This window comes from Bos indicus, chromosome 6 (genome assembly GCF_029378745.1).
Source record: "Bos indicus isolate NIAB-ARS_2022 breed Sahiwal x Tharparkar chromosome 6, NIAB-ARS_B.indTharparkar_mat_pri_1.0, whole genome shotgun sequence".
NCBI lineage: Eukaryota > Metazoa > Chordata > Mammalia > Artiodactyla > Bovidae > Bos > Bos indicus.
In genome coordinates, this window is record NC_091765.1 from 91,444,420 (window position 1) to 91,459,557 (window position 15,138).

General features: G+C 43.4%; 1 protein-coding gene across 4 annotated transcripts in view; it reads right to left on the reverse strand.

Moving 5' to 3' along the window:
* Positions 1–13,672, reverse strand: part of NAAA (N-acylethanolamine acid amidase) — a 44,079-nt gene extending 30,407 nt beyond the window's left edge. Inside the window, exons 1-5 of one of the 4 annotated variants that reach the window (XM_070791602.1) lie at positions 13,344–13,672; positions 12,592–12,756; positions 9,512–9,638; positions 4,156–4,246; positions 2,537–2,613 (exon numbers count right to left, since the gene is read on the reverse strand). In XM_070791602.1, coding sequence (XP_070647703.1) covers positions 2,537–2,613; positions 4,156–4,246; positions 9,512–9,638; positions 12,592–12,756; positions 13,344–13,549 — 666 coding nt within the window. In that variant the 5' untranslated portion in view covers positions 13,550–13,672. The remainder of the gene's footprint in view (positions 1–2,536; positions 2,614–4,155; positions 4,247–9,511; positions 9,639–12,591; positions 12,757–13,343) is intronic. The other 3 variants (XM_070791600.1, XM_070791601.1, XM_019962940.2) reach the window with 3 other exon arrangements.
* Positions 13,673–15,138: the final 1,466 nt, after the last annotated feature.

The following is a 15,138-nucleotide window of genomic DNA, read 5'->3' on the forward strand; positions in this document are numbered from 1 at the left end:
AGTTGTATACTTTAAAATGGATGAATAGTATGGCATATGAATTGTATGGCATTACTTCAATTAAATACACATCAACCTTATGACCCAATAATCCCACTCTTAAGTACTTATGTAACCAACTAAACTGGATATAAGTTTACAAAAAGACTGGTACAAGAATTAATACAGCAGCCTTATTCATAGGCACTGGCCACCAGGAAAGTCCAGCTACTTTCGGTATTTCTTACTGATGTTCTTTCACTTTGTTCTTACAGAATTCTGTTAGAGGCAATGAATTCTTCGCTAGCACTTGGGGGATGCTATAGGTAACATAATCCAAAACATATTCCATCATGTATTCCATCGCAATATCACCTCTTATTGCCTCACATATAATTTTGCTGAGTTCAGAACAAACCAACTCAACAGCCCCAAACTGGAAATGACCCAATGTCCATTTATTAACAATAAAATGGATAAGTTGTGGCATACTCATACAATCTTCTTCGATAATAAAAAGGAATGAACTCGTGATACCAATAAGGATGAGTCTGAAAAACATGCTGAGTGAAAGAAAAAGAGTCTATGTACTACAATTTGGGGTACATGAATTCTACAACAGGCAAAACTTTTTATACTGATAGAAGTCAGAGTGGTGCCTGGCAAGGAGGTGGGGAGTCAGAGAAGGTTGGAAGTTGACCAGAAAGGAGCACTAGGGAAAATTTCCAGGGACATTTGGAATCATCTGCCAACTAAAACCTGTCACCCACTGTGTGCCTCTACAAAGATCAGGTCACTAGCCACTGCAGTCGCTGACCTTCAACATACCCTGAAAGGAGTTCAAGGTGGAGAGATGAGGAATGAGGCATTTTGTGCTTTGGAAAAAGCCGGCAGAACAGGGCCTTCAAATAGTTACTTTCAGGAGAAGATTTTATGAGCCCAATTCTTTGATTTCCTCATACCTAGAAAAGCATTAAAATAATCAATGATGACATCTGGTCCTTATGACTAGCGGCAAGCCTCTGCCAAAAGAAGTGCTTGACAGCCCGTTCCCCCTTCACTGAAATCATATATTATACTGATCTTCCCCCCATCTCTTGGAGCAGTTTCTCAGAGATATCTGAAATGATGACTCCCTGGCTATACTCCTCATTTTGCTGCAAATAAAACTTAACTGACAACTCTTACATTGTACATTTTATTTTAGTTGTTAGGGTCTATATTTTGTGTATGTTTGGTGGTTACATGGATGGATAAATGAGTGTGTAAAATTGCCAAAACACACTGAATAAAACCCTTAATATTTCTGCATTTTATTATATGTAAATTATAAAATGAAAAAAAAAAAACTCTTGGTATTTAGATTCCCCTGAAAAGATTTAAATTATAGTTTTATTTTTAAACATCAATGCATCCAATACACTGGATTTTTGCAGCTTTTTAATCTTAAGATGAAATACTTTAGAAGTCATCTTAAAATATAACCCGGTGTACGAGACAGCAAAAGAGACACTGATGTATAGAACAGTCTTATGGATTCTGTGGGAGAGGGAGAGGGTGGGAAGATTTGGGAGAATGACATTGAAACATGTAAAATATCATGTAAGAAACGAGTTGCCAGTCCAGGTTTGATGCACGATACTGGATGCTTGGGGCTGGTGCACTGGGATGACCCAGAGGGATGGTATGGGGAGGGAGGAGGAAGGAGGGTTCGGGATGGGGAACACATGTATACCTGTGGCGGATTCATTTTGATATTTGGCAAAACTAATACAATTATGTAAAGTTTAAAAATAAAATAAAATTTAAAAAAATATGTGAGGGGTGCAGTGTTCATTAACGTATTTAGGGAATATTCAAGTAAAAAGTTTAGGAAAATTTCAAGCCTAGAGAGTCTTGATTATTTACAGCAGGACAAGGAAAGGCCCAAAAGGCTAAAAGGGAGGCAGGGCCAGCTCCTTTCACCAGAAGTGTGCTTCAAAAAAATGTGCTTTCTGTGGTCAGACCACAATTTATACGTGGCTTGGAACTCTGCTGACTAATAGGTAATGTAAAGCCAGATGTTCCTTTTGTTGTACATAGAGTTATCTTCTAACACATTTGTTTTGCTCATTAAGATACTTGCTGATGAAGATGAACGCATTTGCAGTTGGAGATTCTAAAAGAAGGGTACATCTACATCCTTAGAAAAGCTTGATCTCTTATTGCAATCAGCTATTGTGGAAAACCGGAGCCTATGACAAAGATTCTCCTTCTTGACCAAACTCTCGCCAGGCACCTTGGAGTGCAGCCTCTTCATGCTCTGTGCGTGCTATGTGCTCAGTTGCTCAGTCATGTCCAACTCTTGCAACCTCATGGACTGTAGCCCTCCAGGCTCCTCGGTCCATGGGATTCTCCAGGCAAGAACACTGGAGTGTGTTGCCATTTCCTTCTCTAGGGGATCTTCCCAACCCAGGAATGGAACTCGAATCTCCTGCATTGGCAGGTGGGATTCTTTACCACTGAACCACCAGGGAAGCTTTGAGGGTGAGGTGAGCTTGACAGTAAAAATACTCACAGTGCGGATAAGCCAGCTGACCGGTGAGTGTCTCTGAAAAAGGGCCGCGATCATATTCTCCCACCACCAGCCTTTATCTGCCAAGGAAGGAATCATAATGTTGACACACACTAGAATTGCTGCCCCAGAGGCAATCGTTCAGGCATTTTAACTCAATCTTAGCAGGCTAATGATAGAACTAGTTTTCATTAGATAAAAGAGGTTTGTTTTTTACTTTTTTAATCTGCTCATACCATAACTATCAGTTAAACAATCTGAGCCACAAAATGATGGAAGCAAAGCCCCTTTTGTTCATTCTCTGTAAAACTTCAGTAACCGTCATGCGGTGGTTTGGATACCACTGGTTGAGAATTAGTCTCATTCACAGCTGACACTTAAGGAAATGAAGAAATATAAGAGGATAAAGAACTATTATGGACACAGATACATCCTCAACCAGCATCTTCCGGTCAGGCTTATATAAAAAGGTAAGAATACATCAATGGAAATGAGACTCCTGGTACATGTCTTTCTCCTTTATTCAGCTGCAAATTCCTGAGGACAGAGACCAAGGACAGAGCCGAGTTTTCTCAGGGTTTCCCACATGTTGGGTAACTGAGTGGTGTCCCCTGAGCCTTGGGGCATAGGAGTGGGCTGTATAATAGAGCAACGAGGCAAGGACCCAGGAGATCAGTTTGAGAACCATCTCTCCCACCTACTAGCTGTCTTCACCTTGTAGCTTCAGTTTCCTCTTTTGCATAATAGATCCAGTTAATAAAATCAGCCCGGCCTAACTAACAGGACTGCTGGGAGGGTCTAATGAGAGAACTTAGAGAAAATGCACAGAAAATGGTAAAGTGCTTTACAGATGTTGTTTGTGTAATGCCATCGCTATATCCTCTAATGACTGCAATCGTTTCCAGACAGTCTTCTGTATCCATCTTAACCCAACATGATCTAGCCTCTATAGAGCAACCAAATGAAAGTTAAGAATGTAAAAGCAAAACAGATCTGTTCACCCTGGCCTAAAATCTTCCTGTGAAAGTCGCTCAGTTGTGTCTGACTCTTTGCGACCCCATGGACTACTGGAGTGGGTAGCCGTTCCCTTCTCCAGGGGATCTTCCCAACTCAGGGATCGAACCAGGGTCTCCTGCATTGCAGGTGGATTCTTTACCAACTGAGCTACCAGGGAAGCCCCAGAATCTTCCTAGGGCTTCCATTTTGCTTAGAACCCAAACTCCTCCTCACAACCCTGCACCTGGCCTCAGCCTCCTTCTCCATCTCTAATATACTCCCCCTTACTCCATCCTGTAGCCACATTACAGTCCTGTTTCTGGAATTCCGCACCCAGGTTCTGTAGACCTGGGTCATGTAAGTCAAGCCTTCCCTGACCCTATCCCTGTAGTACTTGCTCATGCCCGACTTCATTCTCTACCACATCTTCCTGTTTTACTTTCTTGGGAGCACTTATCAGTAGCTGAAATCACGTTCATTGCTCACACGCACACTGCCCACCTTCCCCCACTGAACGGAAGCACGGGACACGGAAGGTGTTCCGTGTGCTCTGTTGGCTGAGTGAATGACGTGCTTGGATAAAACTGAACAGGGATAGGGCTAAAAATGCTTGGGAGTTTGAGTACCTCGTTCGTCACCAGAAACTGTAAACTTGTGTGGACTCTGACCCGTCCATAATCCTACATAGCCAACAAAGGTGGTTCCTGTGTAGGCAATCTGAAATCAAGAGATAAGACATCATCTTATTACGCCAATCAAAAGTACTTTGAAATACCTGTTTTGCCCCCAAATTTCATGGATTTCTTTTTTTAAGTTCCATCCTAATACTCTGAAATAGCCTTCTAGATTTAACTTTGAGGGCCCAGGGACAGAAGTCAGTGGATCTGTGACCTTTGATGAGGAAAAAAAAAAAGATACATCTTTATTTTCACTAACTTCTAACTGAAATTTTACTCCCTCTGTAATGAATAAATGCAAGAACTTGTGTAGTTATAGAGTGCCTATGGTTTCATCACCAGGAGAAATTGCAGGTATTTTCACTTACATAATGGCATCATACATACATATCTTGAAATATCATTCATACTTATCACTATTCTGCATTTATGGTGGAGTTATTAGACCCATTGTTAAATTTTACTAGCTAATGTGTTAAGAAAAGTATAATATAGAAATAGCTGTATTTCAACATAACTGGTTTCTTCACAATGTTTTACATTTCATGTATTTATAAAACATTATTTTAAGACGGGATCAATAAGCTTCATCAAACTGCTCCATACAGAAAAAAAGAAGCTCATCCTAGAAGTAGCAAATGGGCTTCCATTTAGAAACTTGGCTTGACTCAATTATAAGAAATTAATATCATGCTCTTATAAACTCTACAAAGTAAAGGGAAACAAGTAAAACCGTTTAGTAATAATCAAATTTAAATTTTAATTATGAAGAAAATTTTTACATACATCTTTCACTTAATCCCCTGATTATTCCATGAGTTGTAGGGATTACTCCCACTTTATTTATTCTTTTTTTTTTTTTTTTTGCTTTGCTCCCACTTTAAATTAAAGAAATGAACTTCAATGACTGCAAGACATTACTATATCCCTGAGAAAAAAACAGACACTCTACTAGCTATTTCAGACACCAGATTTCATTTTTCTTTTTTGGGGGGGCCACATCACACAGCATATGGGATCTTAGTTCCCAGACCAGGGACTGAACTCACACTCCTTAAACTGAAGGCAGAGAGTCTTAACCACTGGAACCACTAGGGAAGTCCCCAGATTTCAATTTTCAAAGAGGTACTTAGAAGAGTGCCCAGCTCATATGGTTCAATAAAAGTGAACTAATATTTTTATATTTTGAGAAATGAATGGACATAGCTTCATTTTTTCCTAAAAAGCTGAATTTTATGCCAGTAACTTTTCATTTAGCTGTATATTTCCACCTTGTTCGATTATAAGACAATTTAAAGTGGCTAAATTACAAGAGAAAAGCAGTGGCCTCAATTTTCTAAATGACCTCTTACCCAAGACACACTGAGGGCCTTCCATGAATTCTCCCCATTTCCACTCATGGAGGTAAAATGGTAACAAGTCTACTCATTATTAAAGCCTTTGCAAAATGTTAACTATAGGAAGAAAAAAGTAATCATATGGTCACTTCATTTTCATGATATACTCACATTCATGTCACTTTTGAAGAGTTCAGAAAATTAAAGTTATAAAAATCAAAATCAGTTGCAGTTTCCCAGATATTTTAGAATATGTAATTATAAGATAGAATTTGTAAGATATTGTATCTTGTAGCTCTGAAAAATTGCTTTTATTTCTAAATTTCTACACTTTCAATTGGGCTTCCCAGGTGGCCCAGTGGTAAAGAATCTACCTATCAATGCAGGAGATGCAGGTTCAATCCCTGGGTCAGGAAGATCCCTTGGAGGAAGAAATGGCAACTCACTCCAATATTCTTGACTGGGAAATCCCATAGACAGGGTAGCCTGGCAGGCTGCAGTCCATGGGGCTGCAAAGAGTCAGGGATGACTTAGTGACTGAGCATGCATGAATGCTTTCAATTGTCTGTGACAGGTCATTTTGCATAGACTCTTAGCTGGGGCAGGAGACTAATTTACAGTCTGAGTTTTGTGGAGAAAACAGCTTGAAGGTTGAAGGCCTGGGTTTGGTCCCACCTCTGCCTCATCTCCTCCTGTTGCCTGGAGCAAGTCACTGTCTAAGGCCCAGCCCTTTCATCTGGCGGATAAAAATGGAAGTACTGATTTGAGTCTGCTTCACAGGGCTGCTATGCAAATCAAAAGAAGCCCTGTATCTGAAAATACTTTCAAAACTATGACTACTAGATAAGAATAAGAGCTTAATTCAGTTCAGTTCAGTTCAGTCGCTCAGTTGTGTCCGACTCTTTGCGACCCCATGAACCGCAGCACACCAGGCCTCCCTGTCCATCACCAACTCCCAGAGTCCACCCAAACCCATGTCCATTGAGTTGGTGATGCCATCCAACCATCTCATCCTCTGTCGTCCCCTTCTCCTCCTGCCCTCACTCTTTCCCAGCATCAGGGTCTTTTCAAATGGGTCAGCTCTTTGCATGAGGTGGCCAAAGTATTGGAGTTTTAGCTTCAACATCAGTCCTTCCAATGAATAGCCAGGACTGATCTCCTTTAGGATGGAGTGGTTGGATCTCCTTGCAGTCCAAGGGACTCTCAAGAGTCTTCTCCAACACCACAGCTCAAAAGCATCAATTCTAATTTCATGGCTGCAATCACCATCTGCAGTGATTTTGGAGCCCCCAAAAATAAAGTCAGCCACTGTTTCCACTGTTTCCCCATCTATTTGCCATGAAGTGATGGGATTGGATGCCATGAAGTGATGGGACTATATGCCATGATCTTAGTTTTCTGAATGTTGAGCTTGAAGCCAACTTTTTTACTCTCCTCTTTCACTTTCATCAAGAGGCTTTTTAGTTCTCTGCCATAAGGGTGGTGTCATCTGCGTATCTGAGGTTATTGATATTTCTCCCAGCAATCTTGATTCCAGCTTGTGCTTCTTCTAGCCCAGTGTTTCTCATGATGTACTCTGCATAGAAGTTAAATAAGCAGGGTGACAATTTACAGCCTTGACGTACTCCTTTCCTGATTTGGAACCAGTCTGTTGTTCCATGTCCAGTTCTAACTGTTGCTTCCTGACCTGCATACAGGTTTCTCAAGAGGCAGGTCAGGTGGTCTGGTATTCCCATCTCTTTCAGAATTTTCCACAGCTTATTGTGGTCCACACAGTCAAAGGCTTTGGCATAGTCAAGAAAGCAGAAATAGATGTTTTTCTGGAACTCTCTTGCTTTTTCGATGATCCAGCGGATGCTGGCAATTTGATCTCTGGCTCCTCTGCCTTTTCTAAAACCAGCTTGAACATCTGGAAGTTCACGTATTGCTGAAGCCTGGCTTGGAGAATTTTGAGCATTACTAGCGTGTGCAATTGTGCAGTAATTTGAGCACTCTTTGGCACTGCCTTTTTTTGGGATTGGAATGAAAACAGACCTTTTCCAGTCCTGTGGCCACTGCTGAGTTTTCCAAATTTGCTGGCATGTTGACTGCAGCACTTTCACAGCATCATCTTTTCAGGATTTGAAATAGCTCAACTGGAATTCCATCACCTCCACTAGCTTTGTTCATAGTGATGCTTTCTAAGGCCCACTTGACTTCACATTCCAGGATGTCTGGCTCTAGGTCAATGATCACACCATCGTGATTATCTGGGTTGTGAGGATCTTTTTTGTATAGTTCTTCTGTGTATTCTTGCCACCTCTTCTTAATATCTTCTGCTTCTGTTAGGTCCATACCATTTCTGTCCTTTATCGAGCCCATCTTTGCATGAAATGTTCCCTTGGTATCTCTAATTTTCTTGAAGAGATCTCTAGTCTTTTCTATTCTATTGTTTTCCTCTATTTCTTTGCATTGATAGCTGAGGAAGGCTTTCTTATCTCTCCTTGCTATTCTTCAGAACTCTGCATTCAAATAGGTATATCTTTCTTTTTCTCCTTTGCTTTTCACAGCTATTTGTAAGGCCTCCTCAGGCAGCCATTTTGCTTTTTTGCATTTCTTTTTCTTGGGGATGGTGTTGATTCCTGCCTCCTGTACAATGTCACGAACCTCCGTCCATAGTTTATTAGGCACCCTGTCTATCAGATCTAGCCCCTTAAATCTATTTCTTACTTCCACTGTATAGTCATAAAGGATTTAAAAGCTTAATTATTCAATGGATAACTTGTTATTGGGCAGATAACCTGTTCTTTTATTTTTTAATATTTATTTATTTGGCTGTGCCAGGTCTTTGTTCCAGTATGCAGGATCTTTGGTTGTGTCATCTTTTTTTTTTTTTTTTTTCAGTTGCAGCATGCAGGATGCATGCTGACCAGAGATGGAACCTGGACCCCTGCATTGGGAGCATTGAGTCTTAGCCACTGGACTCCCAGGCAAGTCCCAGGAAAACCAGATAACCTATTCTTAATTTAGCAAAACAATTTATTGGTCATGAGCCCTCATCAGAAAGACAATATGCAAGTGTAAACAGTTAAATTTGATAATAATAGCCTGAGCACTGAGAAAGTGAAGTGAAGTCACTCAGTCGTGTCAGACTCTTTGCAACCCTGTGGACTGTAGCCTACCAGGCTCCTCCGTCCATGGGTTGTACTTTAAAAGAAAATAAAAAGATTTAAGTATAATTTCTTAAATATTAAAGAGAGTAGTTTGGGTCAATTATAGTTGTAAAGAACTATTTATTATTTGGCCACTATTTATCAAGCATCTGCCTTATGCTTTGCATAGATCACTTCATTGAACCTTTATAACTATCTCCATAAAGTAGTTATTAACCTCTCTGAGCTGTAATCTGCAAAATGGGTATAAGTAATTTCTCAGGTTCACAAAGGGAGTAACAGAAGTATGATTCAAACCCAGCCCTGTTAGATCCCCAAAGTAGGTGTTCCTAGCCACTGTGCTATCCAGCCCCTCCCTATTCTAGCAGCAGCCTGAACACGGAAAAGCAGAGAGCTGACTTAGTATTGTAAGTAGACGATTGGGACTTCCCTAGCCGTCCAGTAGTTAAAATTCTGCCTTCCAGTGCTGGGGGTGCGGGTTCCATCCCTGCTAGGGAACTAAGATTCTGCATGCTGAATGGTCCAACAACAACAACAACAAAAAGAAAGAAACCAAGTAGATGATTGATCATATTTCCATAGAGATTTCCCTAGGGAAAAGTGATTGAGCTCTGTAAGTAGGTGCTCAGTAATAATAAATGACTCTCATTTCTACAGGCATACTTGATGTAAATCTCTCCATAGTTTTGTTTTTCCAGGAGGCTGATGTTTTTTGTATCTTAAATTGATAACACACTTAAGCTGCAGACCATCTAAGTGATGGCCAACCAGTTAGCAAGTCTCTGATTTCTGAATCTCACACTGTACGGACTATACCTGCCCATTCTTTATGAACTGTACATCCAAAGTCAAGTTGCGTAAGAAACTTCCAAAAACATAATCCAGATTCCGGCCATGGTAAATGTGGCCTTTGGAGTCCTGAGCCACAATACTGGTGCAGAATCTGGGAAAAGGGAAAAGTTTAACATGAGTGAACAACAAAAACAAGAAAAAGGAAACGAACTTTTTATTTAAAAAATAAGTCCTCAAAGTGTTTTTTTTTTCCCTTTTATAAAGAACACATATGCTATATAATCCTATGGATTCATAATTCAAGATGAGAAAGACAACTGGACACAGCTCTAGTGCTTCTTCAGTGTTACCAGACCTTTGCTCTCAGCACACATGACATTGAAAACATACTGAGAGAGAATTTCATCCTAAATCTAAATCTGAAATGGACCTATTCTGGGCTCAGTGAGATCACTTAAATTTGCCCCTCCTCTGCTTGGAAGCATATATCTATTTAACATGCTATTCAAAGCTGGTTGAAGCTCATCTCTCTTCCAAATTTCTCAGAACAAGTACAGTGGCATCAAACTATTCTGCCTCATAAATTGCTTCACTTTCTCTTCTTGAGAAAGGGGTGAACAATTTACGGGTTTAGCACTTTTCCAGTCCTCCTTAGGGCTCCCTGCACAGAGCTAACAAAAGAATCTTTTAAGAACTACCAGCCGGAGAGATGTATTTTGAGGAAAAGAGGAAGAGGTTTGTTAAGATGTCTAAATGTCCATATTCCCTAAGAATATGTAATATTACATAAAAATATTTAAATATATCATGTTCAATTCTAGGGCAGGGGAAAGATACACACACACATACACACACACACAAACTGAGAGTAAATATATTGAAGGATGGATGGTCATTTCTGAGTAACAAGATTGTGGTTAATTTTCTTTATTCTTTTCTTTATTAATTTTCCATAAAGATTATATAGTACTTTTAAAATTAAGAGGAAACAAATTTTACTTTTTTGTCGTTTTAAAAAAGGAAGCTTGGTCAGGTTTTAATTTTTTCCAAGGTTTCTGGAAACCTTGGCAGTGGTGCCAAGAAGGAGACAAAAGAGATGGAGGTTTGATCCCTGGGTTGGGAAGATCCCCTGGAGAAGGGGATGGCTACTCACTCCAGTATTATTGCCGAGAGAATCTCGTGGATAGAGGAGCCTGGCAGGCTACAGTCTGTGGGGTCATAAAGAGTCGGACAAGACCGAGCGACTAAACCACCACCACCACCATCAAGGTTTCTGATCTTCAAAGAGTTCATGTCAAGAAAGGAACCGACAGAACACCGGAAGTAGATAAAGTTTGTAGACTTTCTGTCCAAGGTGATTTTTCAACATTGGGGGGGCAACAGTTCTTCTGTGTCATGCCAAATGTTTTTTCATGAGAGGCCCCCAAGCACAGGTGACAAGCAGAGAGCTGGGCTCTGCTCTGGGAGACGCGCCGCAGCGCACGGGGACATGTGCTTTTAGCAGCAGCTCTGATGACTCAACATGCACCTGACTTTCAGCAAATTGTCCCCTTTGAGGCTTGGTTTCCACATTACAAAATGTAATACCATCTCCAGGGCCTCGTACCTAGGAGGCTCAATAAAGGGTAGCTAGTCTTACTTAAGTTTGAGCAAACTCCAGGATAGTGGAGGACAAAGGAGCCTGGCGTGCTACAGTTCATGGGGTCACAAAGAGTCAGACATGACTTAGCAACTGAACAACAGCAACCACAGTCTTGCTTAATCTTATTCAAAAAGCCTTATACCAGAAATGAGGACAAAACATTTCCTTTGTTAATGCTAGTGGAATCTGGTGGTGCTTTTCCTTGTCAGGCAATTCAGTATATACCTTAAAATCAAATCCAAAAGTTAGAATTTCTTTACTAGAACTTTTGCTTTAGTTGGTTTGAATACAGTGACTCCAACAAAAGAAGAGGAAAATGAAAATAACTGATTTTTTCACTGAGAAAGTCACGTCAGAATAGGGAAAAGACAGGGGTAGGAGACGAAGAATGACAAAATTAACTTAGGTCAATTGAAAAGCACTTTAACATATTTGTGTCTATTTGTGTCTTAAAACATTTCCCCAAAGAGAATGGCAGTCACAGTGCTTCTTAACCTATCCTGCCTAGGTATTCTAGGAGATGCCAAGAAGCAGTAAATTTTCATTATCCAAAGGGAAAAAAAAATGTTTTTTTAAATATCTTTTGCAGGCAGAAGTTATAAGTATCTAAAAGATGTTACTAGATGAAGCTGGTCTGGTGGCAAAACAGTAAGTCCTGAAGACAGAAATCAAGTCAAATCTCTCTTACTTCCAAGACCTGTTACTGAGCCCACAGACTTGAGGCTCCCCCCTCACTCTGCCTGGGATCCACCACACACTCCGATTGCTTTCCCCGGTGTGCACCACAGCCGATCATGCCCACTGCAGGTATCAAACACTGGCTAGCCCTACAAGCCAGAACAGTGTACTGTGCTCCCACCCGCGGAGGAAATGGGCTGAGAAAGAGGAGTCCTGATTACTAGCCATGATGAACACGGAGGGATAAAGTCAGAGAAACAAATGAATGCTGGGACAACCCCCTGACTATAAAGTTGGACCGTCACTGGGTTAACTTAAGTGGGGGATTATTTCAAAACTTTCCTGGGAGACTACGTGTTAACAGAGTTTTGAAAGTGGGAGGCTACCCGGATTGGAGAAGGGAAAAAAGGGGGCTTCAGATCCAAGAACAGTTCAGTGTTGAGGTCAGAGAAGGTGCTTTTCTTCTTGAAGCTCATAATCTGCTGCTCAGACTCACCCAGAGAAGAAAAGAGGAAGCACTGTAGGTTTCTGGAGAGCCCGGTCAGCACCCTCTTTTTATCACACTGAAAGCACATCTCCTCCCACTCAAATGTCGCTGGCTGCTGCTGCTGCTGCTGCTAAGTCGCTTCAGTCGTGTCCGACTCTATGGGACCCCAGAGACGGCAGCCCACCAGGCTCCCCCGTCCCTGGGATTCTCCAGGCAAGAACACTGGAGTGGGTTGCCATTTCCTTCTCCAATCCCCGCTAAATCGCAAATTAATCCGTGCTAGCGCTGCGCACTCACGCGCTGAACTCGTAGGCCAGGTTGAGAAGAATGCAGTCAACCAGGTTGAAGTCCAGGGCGTCGCACATGCCGCGTATCTCTTCGGCGAAGGGCTGCGGCAGGAGGAGTTCCAGCTCCGGGACGACTTTTCTGATCAATGCAAGAACCCACTGCGGGACATAATCTCTAGAAAGGAAAAACCACGAGGGTGTCTGATCTGCTCGGAGGTCGGTACTATGCGTGTGTAGTGGGGGTGCTGGGGGGGCTACCTAAAGCTTTCGTTCTCGGGGTGAGTTCTAGATGCCTCCCTTACCCAAAGAGCTGACAATCCAGGTCCAGCCAGCACCACCCGAACGCGGAGTCCATGAGAGAAAAGAACATCCAAGAGCGGGAAAGAGGGCGACGGAGAGTGGATCCCAAAGGGGTGAGCCTGGGGTCCCTCGAGGCCTGCTAGGAGTGCGTGGGGGTGCGTTCCCTACTCTGTAGCTGAGCAGCCGGGGCGACAGCCCAGTTGACAATACGCGCGCCACCTTGATCCAGAATGGCTGGTCGACGAGGATGCCATTGGTGACACCTGACTTGAAAGTTAAACCAGCTGCGCCGGGTCACCCCCAACCCCGACGCTGCCGGCCTGGAGCAGTGGCCAATGCCAGTTCTGGGCGCCCCTACCCGCTGCCACTCCAGACGCCCGAGGACTGGAGAGTGTTTGGGCAGCACGTGTCTGGGCTTTCCCACACTCCCACCGGCGCCCGCGCCCCCTCGCCCGCGCTCACCCGATGATGTGGGCCATGGCGGAGTGCAAGAAGTCCCGGTCGTAGTGCTGCAGCACTGGCAGCCAGCGCAGCTGGGGAGCCGCGTCCAGGCTCACGTTGAAGAGCGGCGGGGCAAGGGGCGCGGCGGCAGCGGCCAACACCCCGGCTCCGGCCAGCAGCAGCAGCAGCGCCAGCGCCGGGCGCGCACTTGGGCCGGCGGCTCTCATTGCTCGGGCGGCCACTATTGGGACCCTGCGGCCACCCGCTGCGCCCCGGAGGAGATCTGAAGGAGGAGAAGGCGGAGCCTGGGGGCTGGAGGGGGAGCCTGCGCGCCGATCGGCCCGCTTGATCTACAGGACCCGGAACTGGGAGTAGAGCTGCCTCTCTAGCCTAGCCTGTGGGCTCCCGCCCGGTTGCCTCCTTACCACGCCCCCGTCCCCGCCCCCGGCCAAGTGTGCGGCAGAGTTCCAGGTCCCGGGATGCTAAATGCGGCCGCGGGTTTCTCACTCCCGCTCCCCGCCCCATCCCACCCAGGTGGGCCGAGAGCGTGTAATCGGCGGCGTAGAGGGTATTTGAGAAAATTATTTCAGCGGTGAAGCGGGACAGTCCCATTGGGGTAGGAAGAGTCCTCCTACCCCCACCTCATTTGCTTTTATTTAAATTCTTCAAAGGTTTATATGGATTTTATAAGGGGAAGGAGAGCTTTTTGAGTTCAACAATCTCACGTCTCAGGTTCTTTTAAAAAGCTAAAAACTTAGCTAACATCTATGTGCCAAGTGCTTTTGCCCTTTTTGTCTCATCTAACCATCAAAACAAGCCAGAACACTGTATCACAATCTACAAGGGGTGGAATGGGGTGGGGGTGGGGATGACGGAGGCAGAGGGACGTTCAAGAGGGAGGAGGTACATATAGTTATGACTGACGTTGATGTACGGCAGAGACCACAACAGCATTGTAAAGCAATTCAGCTCAGTTCAGTAGCTCAGCCGTGTCCGACTTTTTGCGACCTCGTGACTGCAGCACGCCAGGCTTCCCTGTCCATCACGAACTCCCGGAGTATGCTCAAACTCATGTCCATCGAGTAGGTGATGCCATCCAACCATCTCATCCTCTGTCATCCCCTTCTCCTCCTGCCTTCAATCTTTACCAGCATCAGGGTCTTTCCCAATGAGTCAGTTATTCGAATCAGGTGCCAAAGTATTGGAGTTTCTCTTCATCATCAGTCCTTCCAATGAATACTCAGGACTGATTTCCTTTAGGGTGGGCTGGTTGGATCTCCTTGCAGTCCAAAGAACTCTCAGGCGTCTTCTCCAACGCCACAGTTCAAAAGCATCAATTCTTCAATGCTCAGCTTTCTTTATAGTCCAACTCTCACATTCATACATGACTACTGGAAAAACCACAGCTCTGACTAGATGGACTTCTGTTGGCAAAGTAATGTCTCTGCTTTTTAATATGCTGTCTAGGTTGGGCATAGCTTTTCTTCCAAGGAGCAAGCATCTTTTAATTTCATGGCTGCAGTCACCATCTGCAGTGATTCTGGAGCCCAAGAAAATAAAGTCAGCCACTGTTTCCATTGTCTATTTGCCACGAAATGACAGGACCAGATGCCATGATCTTAGTTTTCTGAATGTTGAGTTTTAAGCCAGATTTTTCACTCTCCTCTCTTTCATCAAGAGGCTCTTTAGTTCCTCTTCACTTTCTGCCATAAGGGTGGTGTCATTGCATATCTGAGGTTATTGATATTTCTCCCAGCAATCTTGATTCCAGCTTGTGCTTCATCCAGCCTGGCATTTTTCATGATGTACTCTGCAT